Source organism: Prionailurus bengalensis, chromosome B1, assembly GCF_016509475.1.
Source record: "Prionailurus bengalensis isolate Pbe53 chromosome B1, Fcat_Pben_1.1_paternal_pri, whole genome shotgun sequence".
Taxonomy (NCBI): Eukaryota; Metazoa; Chordata; class Mammalia; order Carnivora; family Felidae; genus Prionailurus; species Prionailurus bengalensis.
Genome location: NC_057344.1, coordinates 205,890,294 through 205,899,682, shown reverse-complemented (window position 1 = coordinate 205,899,682; position 9,389 = coordinate 205,890,294). Strand labels below are relative to the sequence as shown.

Below are 9,389 nucleotides of genomic sequence, written 5' to 3'. Positions count from 1 at the left end.
TGATCAACCTGGGGATTTTCAAGCTGCCACAACACTACCACAGACGGTGCTTCAACAACAGAAAATCATTTCCTCACAGTTCCAGAAGCCAGAAGTCAGATCTGGTTGCCAGCCTCTTCCTGGCTTGTGGACGGCAAGAAGCCACCTCTCGTGGGCTCCATGGCCTTCCCTCTGTGTGTACATGGACAGAGACCCCTACCTACTAGGGGGACACCAATCCTGCCGGACCAGGGTCCGGCTTGTGATGTCACGTGACCTTAGTCACCTCCAAGTACAGTCACCATGGGCGGGCAGTCAGGGCTTCAACACGAGTTGGGGTGAGGGGGACAGTTCAGTCCACAATGGAGACTTTAAAATCTCGACAATACTGAGGCCACCGGCCTGTGAACACGGGGTGTCTGTGTCCAGACCTCACCACGTTACAGTTCTCAGTTCTCTTGCTTATCCTAAGTGTTTCATGACTTTACTGCTGTTGTCACTGTCATCTTTAGATTTAACTTCCCATGTGTTCCAGTGTGGTTAACATATATGTAGCACTGATTTTGTTTATTGATCTCGTATCCTGTGACCTTTCTAAGCTCATTTGTTCTAGGCGCTCTTTGGTAGGTTATAAAGCATTTTCTTTTCTTTTTTTTTTTTTTTAATTTTTTTTTTCAACGTTTATTTATTTTTGGGACAGAGAGAGACAGAGCATGAACGGGGGAGGGGCAGAGAGAGAGGGAGACACAGAATCGGAAACAGGCTCCAGGCTCTGAGCCATCAGCCCAGAGCCTGACGCGGGGCTCGAACTCACGGACCGCGAGATCGTGACCTGGCTGAAGTCGGACGCTTAACCGACTGCGCCACCCAGGCGCCCCTATAAAGCATTTTCTATGTGCGCGATTGTATCACCGGCAAATAAAGGCCATTTTGCCTTTTCCTTTCTCATCTCTATGGTTTTTATATCTATTTCTCCCCTTCCTGTGTGGGTAAAGCCTCCAGCACAGTGTGAACCAGGAAGGGAAGAAGGAAGTCCTGGACTTGTTTCAGATCTCAGGGGGAGGTGTGGTCTCCTGCCAGGAAGGACGTGAAAGACGATGTCTGCTGTACGTTTTCATGGGTGCAATTATCAGGTTAAGGAAGTTCACTCCTTGTTCCCTGAGTTATCATCATGAGGGCATTTTGAATTCTATCAAATGTTATTCTCTTCGTCTAATGAAATTACTACAGGATTCTTCTCCTTTGCTTTGATCATGAAGGAGACAGGGAGGACTACACGATGGACCTTGAGTGGTGGACCAAGCCTCCCCTTCCTGAGACAAGCATCACTGGGTCATGGTGTAGGTTTCATATATTGCTGGATCTGACTTGCTGGTACTTTGCTGAACAAAGTGTCCATGACGTGCACTCTATTATTCTTTTAAGGTCTGTAAGATATGTAGTGATGCTTCCTCTCATTCCCGATACTGGCCATTTGTTTCTTCTTTTTTCTTGATGTCTACCCAGAGGATTATCAATTTTGCAGATCATTTCAAAGAAACACCTGTTTGATTTTTTTCCCCCTATTGTTTCCCTGTTTTCCATTTAATTGATTTCTCTTCTTTACTGTTTTCTTCTTCCTGCTTATTTTGGGTTTAATGGCTTCTTTAAAATTTTTTTTTAACATTGATTTGTTTTTGAGTGACAGAGACAGAGTGTGAGTGGGAGAGAGACAGAGAGAGAGGGAGACACAGAATCCGAAGCAGGCTCCAGGCTCCGAGCTGTCAGCACAGAACCCGATGTGGGGCTCGGACTCATGAACTGTGAGATCATGACCTGAGCCAAACCCAGCTGCTCAACCAACTGAGCCACCCAGGTGCCCCTCTTTTTCTGGCTTAAGGGGAAGATTAGATAACTGCTTTGGGCCTTTCATTTCTACTATAAACCTCCCGTACATTCCTATGTTGTTTTCATTTTCACGCATTTCAAAATATTTTATAATGTCATTGTGATTCTTTTCTCCTTTGACCCATGGATTACACAAGTCTGTTAGCTAATTTTCAAATACTTGGAGACTTTCCAAATCTTTTTGTTATTAAGTTCTAATGTAATTCTGTTAGAAAATCTACTGCGTATGGTTCCGACCCTCTTAAATTTGTAGCGATTTGTTTTATGTCTGCCCTGATAAGTGTTCTGTGTGCACTTCTAAACAATATCGTCTGCCATCGGGTGGAGCGTCCTGCCAAGTGCAAACCAGGTCAAGTCCACGATGGGCGGTTAGTCTCTCCTACCCTTCCTGATCTCCTCCCTGCCGGTTCTTAAAGCTTACAGATCAATTTGTCTCTGTCCCCTTTGTGTCTGCAAGCCTTTGCTTCATTTATTTGTAATTTGTTATTAGGAGCAAGCACCCTAGCTGCCAAAATCTCTTATAAAGTCCACTTTGTCTGATGAAGGTCCAGCCAGTCTGGCCCTCATCTACTTAGTGTTACATCTTTCTCGATTCTTTTGCTTCCAATCCAAGTCAAATTTGAAGTGAGTTTCTTGTAGACATTATACACTCGAGTCTTTTTAATTCAGTTGGACAACCACTGCCTTTCAATTGAGGTGTCTAGACCGTTGACGTTTAATGTAATTCTCATTATTGCTAGATTTAAATCTGTGCCCTTTCTATTTGTCCAGTCCGTTTTCTGTTCCCTTTTTTGTCTTTACTTGACACCTCTAGACTATTTAAACATTATTCCTTTTTTTAAAAAAAATATTGTTTTAATGTTTATTTTTGAGAGAGTAAGACAGAGCTTGAGCGGGGGAGGGGCAGAGACAGAGGGAGACACAGAATCCCAAGCAGGCTCCGGGCTCCGAGCTGTCGGCACAGAGCCCGACGCGGGGCTCGAACTCACGGACCACAAGATCACGGCCTGAGCCGAAGTCGGACGCTCAACTGACTCAGCCACCCAGGTGCCCCCACATTGTTCCTTTTAATCTTTGACTTTTTAGCTACACCTCTGTAGTTCAGTGTACATCTTGAACTTCCCACAAGGGCCTTCAAATACTGTATAACTTCATGTAAACACAAGGATCTGAGAAACTGACTGCCTTTCTCCCTCCTCTGTCCTTTGCCCCAACTATGGCATATTTTCCCTCTACGGACATTCTGCACCCTGTGATACACTGTTATGCTTTCAATGAGCAGCCAATGATTTAGAAAAGAAATTTAGAACAAGACAGATCTCCTATTTACCCATATTTGCCGATCCCAGTGCTCCCCCCAGCTTTTGTACGTGTAGGTTGGCATCTGCGTTTGCCTTTCATCTGAAGAGCTTACTGTACCGACGCTCCCTCGGTCGACCTGCGGACGAGGAATTCACTCAGCCTTTCTTTGTCTGAAAGTGCTCTATTTCAGCTTAGTTCAAGTTTGGAGGGGTATTCCGTGGCATACACGATTCTGGGTTGACAGTTTTCCTTTTAACTCTAGGTTTCATGCCATTCTCTTCATGCCTGTGGTGTCCTGGCCAAGAACTCTGCTGCTTGCTCTCTGTAACTTCGCATGAGGCCCCTTCTCTTCCACTCCTGTTCGTCACTGCCTTCCCACACTTTGATCGGGACGGCCTTGGATGGGCTCGTGTTCCTTCTGCTGGGGTCCATCTCTGAAAGTCCCAGTTGGTTCTACCGTATCTTCCAGGCCTCAACATATTCACCTGAGCTAATTCTATGTATTCGGCATTCAATACTGGCGCCTGTTGTGTGCCCGATATCGTGAAACAAAACAAAGATGCCTGTTCTCGTGGAGCATGTTTTCGGAGCAAAGAAGATACGAAGATTACAAACCTCGTGTGACAGGCAGTCTCAGTGCTTTGAGTGCTGCTAAAGCAGAGTTGCCTGAGGAAATGGCAGGAGGAGGCTTGTTACACAGCCAGCGAGGGCCCTGCCCGGCTGGGAGCGGCCTTCCAGGCAGAGGGGCTGGCCCCCCAGAAGCCGGCCCCCTGGAGCAAAGCAGCCAGCTGGGGGCAGCACTGAGTTCCACCCTGGCTGGGCGAGGTGAGTGGACTCGAGGGGTGTGAGGACAGAAGTTGGGGGACAGGAGGCGGCTGCTGGGCCGCAGAAGCAGGACTGACATCCTATCGGCTAACACGAGGGCGGTGGGCAGGAGACGGGACCGGGCGGTGCAGACATCACAGGGCACTGGGGTGGACGCGGGTGTCGCAGGAAGAGGATGGGGCGCGGGGCAAAGCACAGATAGCTGTCTCCAGGAGTCCTGCTGCAAGAGAGCACCAAACCGGGAACGGCCGGGGGAGGGGCGGCATGCACACAAGGCTTTGGTTAGGACAGGAGAAACTGCTCTCCTGCCGCTGAGAACAGTCTAGTGGTGCAGGAACACCAAACCACAGCAGAGACGGAGGGAGGCTTGCTCGGAGTGGACCGCGGGCCGGGGTCAGGCGCCCCGGGAGGGCCGGCGTGCTTTCCGCTTTCCTTTTCTCTTCCGACAGCCGCTTTTTTGAGAGAGAATTCATGTGCCATAAATGCCACCCTTTGAAAACATACAACTCAGTGTTTTGTAACGGTCACGCGCCCCCGTCTCCACGCATCTGCCCTTTCTGGACGTTTTACGTAGGTGGCATCACAATATTTGGCCCTTTTGTCTGGCTTCTCTCAGCGCCCTGCTTTTAAGGTTCATCCACGTTGTGGTGTGAAGGACAGACCCTACCGTCCACTGACGGACATCTGAGCCGTTCCCACCTTTGCCACTGAGAGCCCCGCTGCTGTGGACCGTCAGGTCCAGACGGTCCTGTTCCAGTGGGCCCTGTCTTTGGTGCTTTCCTCCCGTTCTGCAACCACCGGACAGCCTAGAAACATCCAACCAGCTCGCTGTGCACCGGTGGAGACCCCCTCAAAGAGCCCAAAACACGGGGGTGGGGGCCCAGTACCTGGGGTGAGACAGGCCTTCCTGAAGAAAGGGGGGGGCCGGGGGCCAAAAGGGGTGGTGGTCCCTCAGCCCTGGGGTGGGGGACACACAGCGCGCAGGCTCTAAGCAGGGGCGAGTGAGGCCACCAGCCTGGCCCCTAGGGGATCCTGGGGTGCAGCAGGCCGCACAGGTGAGGAGGAAGCAGCTCACCAGCGCCGGGAACGAGTCAGGAGCAGACCCCCAGGGCCCTGGTCCGCCCGCTGGCCCCCGAGCCCACAGCCGCGGAGCCCGCGGAACCCCAGGTGCGCACAGGCCCGGCGGCTCCGGGTTCGGGCCGCACGAGGAGCGAGTCGCAAACCCGAGGTGTCCCCAGACTGAGTGAGGGGCCCCGGCGAGGCCAGCCGCAGCCTGCACTGCTCAGGGACAGGGGCGAGGGGTGTCCTGGGGAAGGACGGAGCCCGGCAGGGGCCCAGGCCAGCGCCTCCACTAGGGGTGCGGGCACCTGCGCGGCGTCCGACCACAGGGCGGGGGACTAAGGCCCGGCGCGCCGGCAGGTTCCCGGGGCCGGGTCGTGCCGCCCCTCCCGCGGCTGCACACGCTCCTCCGGGGACCGCCCCTTTCCACGCCGCCGACCCCCCACCTCAGCACCAGGAAAAGCCCCGGCCGGCCCCCGGCCCCGGGGGACCCCCCGCCCCTCGACCCCTCTGGGTAGCACGTGGGAAGCGGGGGCGGGGGAGGGTAGTCTCCGGCGCCCCCAGTAGAAACGTGCACCGGCTCCCACCCGGGCCATCCCGTCGCGATGGCAAGGACTGGGGATCGCAAACCCCTAGGCTACCGCGGCATGGAGACCGAGCTCGCACCCCTCGGGCCCGCTCCGCGTCGCCCTGGCAGCCGGGCACACGGCCCCTTTAAGGACCTGCTGCGCCCGCCCGCTTCCTTTTTCTCTCTCTCCTAAGCAGTCCCGACCTGCCGGGAGCGCGCCTGCGTCACCGCGCAGGCCTCGGCCCCTCCCTGGCGCTCGCGCCTGCAGGGTCAGGGAGAGCCATTGGCTGCCGAGCTCGGGGGCACGTGACTGGAGGCGGGTTGGGCCTCCGCCGGAAGGGGCGGGCTAAGGTGACTGGTCCGCCTGCGCTGTAGGTGCGGTCGTCGCGGCGCTGACCTTCGTCCCCGGGCCGCCTGTGCCAGGGCGAGCCAATGACTGTGGTGATCTGCGGCACGTGACAGGGGCGGGTTCTCCGCCGGAAGGGGAGGAGCGAAGCGAGCGGCCTGGTTTCGCGGTACGTGTCGCGGTCGTCGCAATGCCGGCAAGGGGCTGCGGCCCAGCCGGGGTTCGGAGGGCAGGCCCGTTTCCCCCCCGCCACAAACCTCCACGCCCCGCCGGGCGTTTTCCCTCCTTCTCCCCGGGACATGCCCTTCCACCCCGGGACTCCCCGTCCCCCTGCTTTCTTCCTGGGACACCGTCCTCTCTTTCTCTTCTTCCTCCCTGGGACGCCCTTCCCTCTCCCTCCTCCCCTGGACTTCCTCCGGCCTCCCCGTCTGCGTCCTCCCCCGCCTCCCCGCCCCGCCCGCTTTCTCCCTGGGACACCGTCCTTTCCTCTTTCTCTCCTTCCTCTCTGGGACGCCCTTCCCAAGCCGTCCTGGTGATGCCATCTCCTCCTCCTCTCCCCTCCCTCCTCCTCCCGGGGACACCATTCCCTCCTCCCCGCACACCGTCCTCTTCTCTTCCTCCCTCCCAGGGTCGCCCTTTTCTCCTCCCCGCACACCAGTCCCTCCTCTTCCCCTTCCTTCTCCACGGACACCCTTCCCTCCTCTTCCTCGTCCGGATGGGGATGCCATGCCTTCCTCCTCCCCGCACACCATTTCCTCCTCCTCTTCCCCTCCCCTGGAACACCTTCCCATGGTCCTCCTCCTCCCTGGGAACTCCATTCCTTCCTCCTCCTCGTCCTCGTCCTCGTCCTCCTTTTCCTTCCAGGACATTCCCTCTTCCTCCCTGAACACTGCTCTCTTCTGGGATGCCCCCTCTTCTGTCCTTGGCTGTGGTGCGCTGGGCTTAGAAACACTGGCAAAGTCCCCCCGGAGGGATCCATGATCAGTGGGAGGTGCTGGGAGGGCGCTCAGTTGAGCGGCTCCTTGCTCCTGCCAAGTGTGCATTGAGTGGAGTCAGTGTCCCTGACAAACGTTACTTTTCGAGAGCTCCTCCTGGCTCCCTGTACACCTGCTGGCCTCCCCCCTCCGAATAAAACAGCCTGGGGCAAGCCTGGCATCCGTGCTGCCCCCAGTCTCTGTCCACGCTTAGTGGCTGCCTTCCCCGGGCCTTCCTCCTCCCAGCCCGCATTCTCCCCTCACCCCCACCCTTTCCTCTTCTTTGTGCACACCTGCTAGGTGCTTAGCATGGGAGTGCTAGGTAGGTGCACCTCTGCTGGCTTGCTCCTAGCCATTAGGCTGGCCCTTGAGTGGGTCTTTCGTTACCGAAGTCTGTAGCGAGAGGCTGCCTCGTGGCTTGGGCGTGAATAGTTGGAAAGGGGAAAAAACGCCTGTCACGTTTGGGAAAAGCTAGTCTAAATTTTATTTGCACGGTTATGTTCTGTCGCTAACGTGTTGCCGAGCGTCCATTGCTGAGCTCTGATCTATGTGACTGTAGAGCTCCAGAATTAGTATTTTGTTGTTGCGCTTTTCCTAGTTTACCATCGAAGAGGTCTCGTTGGCCGTGCCCGGAATATCACCTTGAATTGGTACGTTTCAGCATCGAGGCCATGTACCAGAGGCAAGGGCGCGGGGAGCCCAGCCTTGCAGCCCCCCACCCGGAATGCCCAGGAACCGGTGGAGCCTAGTAAACGTTTAATGACCTAGAGAACCTTCAAGTGCTAGGGGGTCATTTCTCGCTTCTCTCATACGTATTTCTAGACATGGATCAAGCACTTTCAAAGTTGGTAGAAGAGCTCACGACTTCAGGAGAACCCCAACTGAGTCCTGAGAAAATGAAGGAACTGAAGAAAATTTGCAAGTATGTCTTCAGGCTCAGGATGTCATGCCGATCGATTGCTGGCTCCTCCAGCCTGTGACACCTGGGGGATTGTGGGGCTTCCCCTGGGTCGGTCAGGCCTTCCGCCACCTGCATGTCTCAGCCCTTCCCTGCCCCCCACCATCACCTCTCCGGAGGCTGTGTCCCCAGGGCCCTGCAGCGTCCAGGTCTGGCAGGCGGTCACTTTGTGGGGCAGCGGCCCCAGGGTGGGGGAGTGCGGCACGAAAGCTTTCTAAAGATTGTCGGTTGGGATCTGTTGAGAGCTTAAGTCAAAACTCGCCGATCGTCCTTATCTTGTATTTACAAAAAGGAAAGTTTAAGTGACTTTAAGTAGCGAAGTCTTTGCACGTCGACAAGATTTTCGGCTCAGGTCTCACTGTACGTCGCACAAAACTCCAAAACGGCAGTGGGTTTTTCTGCAGGGGAACTAACTGGGAAGAGCGACAGGAGGGAGGGCCCCAGGAGCCCCATGACTTTTCCCTTTTGTTCCAGTCAGGTGGCTGCACCTGCAGGGGAGGCTGGGGGCTGTGGTGTCCCCTGGAGATGTCAGCTCGGACTTTGTGTAACGGGCCAGGTGGTGAATACGGTAGGCTCTGCGGGCCATAAAGTCTCTGCCGTGACCACTCAGCTGTGGGCGGTAGCGGCGAATGAGGTGAAGGTGCGGCCGCGGTCGTGTCCCAGTAAAACTTTATGGGCACTGACGCTGGATCTTGTGATTTTCACATGTCATCAAGTATTATTCTTTTGATTTGTTTCAGCCGTTAAATAGCGTAAAAACCGTTCTTGGCTCGTGGGGCCCGCAGAAACAGGCGGAGGCCCGAGGCAGCATCCGTCCGCCCTGCTGTGGACGGAGGCGGGGGGCCGGGAGAGGGTGTGTCCCCACGCAGGGCACTTAACGAAGCGTCCCCGGGGAGTGGGCGCCCGGCAGGCCAGCACGGCTGCTCTCCCCAGGTCTTCGGAGGAGCAGCTCCGCCGCGCCTACCACCTGCTCGTGGCCCAGCTGAGCCGAGAGCACGCCGAGGTCCGCCTCTCCGCCTTCCAGGCCATAGATCAGCTCTTCGCCCGGTCTCATCAGTTCCGGGTGCTGGTCGTCTCCAACTTCCAGGAGTTTCTGGAGCTCACCCTGGGCACCGACCACGAGCAGCCCCTGCCGCCCCCCAGGGAGGCGGCCCAGAGGCTGAGGCAGGCGGCCGCCAGGGCTGTCCAAGGATGGCACGGGAAGTACGGCGCCGCCTACAAGAAGCTCGCCTTGGGCTACCACTTCCTGAGACACAGCAAACAGGTGGGCGGGCCTGCCTGGCGTCTCGCTGCCGGCCGGCGTGGTGGAGGGGCTCCCGGGAGGGGACGGACGGCCGCTCCAAGACGGGGACGTGTGGACGGAGCGGAGCCTCCGGTCCTGACTGCCACAGGAAGCGGAAACGAGGGAAAGGAGTCAGCTTCTCGGACGCGGCCCCGTTCTGTGGCCCCGAGCTTGAGTCCCGCCTGGGTCTGCCGTGGGCTCTGGCGGTC

At 56.3% G+C, this 9,389-nt stretch overlaps 1 protein-coding gene across 1 annotated transcript in view; it reads left to right on the top strand.

Annotated features, from left to right (window-relative positions):
• The first annotated feature begins 6,018 nt into the window (after positions 1 to 6,018).
• Positions 6,019 to 9,389, top strand: part of UVSSA (UV stimulated scaffold protein A) — a 29,808-nt gene continuing 26,437 nt past the window's right edge. The window contains exons 1-3 of the mRNA XM_043573197.1: positions 6,019 to 6,135; positions 7,763 to 7,862; positions 8,832 to 9,162. Of these exons, the coding sequence (XP_043429132.1) occupies positions 7,765 to 7,862; positions 8,832 to 9,162 (429 nt within the window). The 5' untranslated portion in view covers positions 6,019 to 6,135; positions 7,763 to 7,764. The remainder of the gene's footprint in view (positions 6,136 to 7,762; positions 7,863 to 8,831; positions 9,163 to 9,389) is intronic.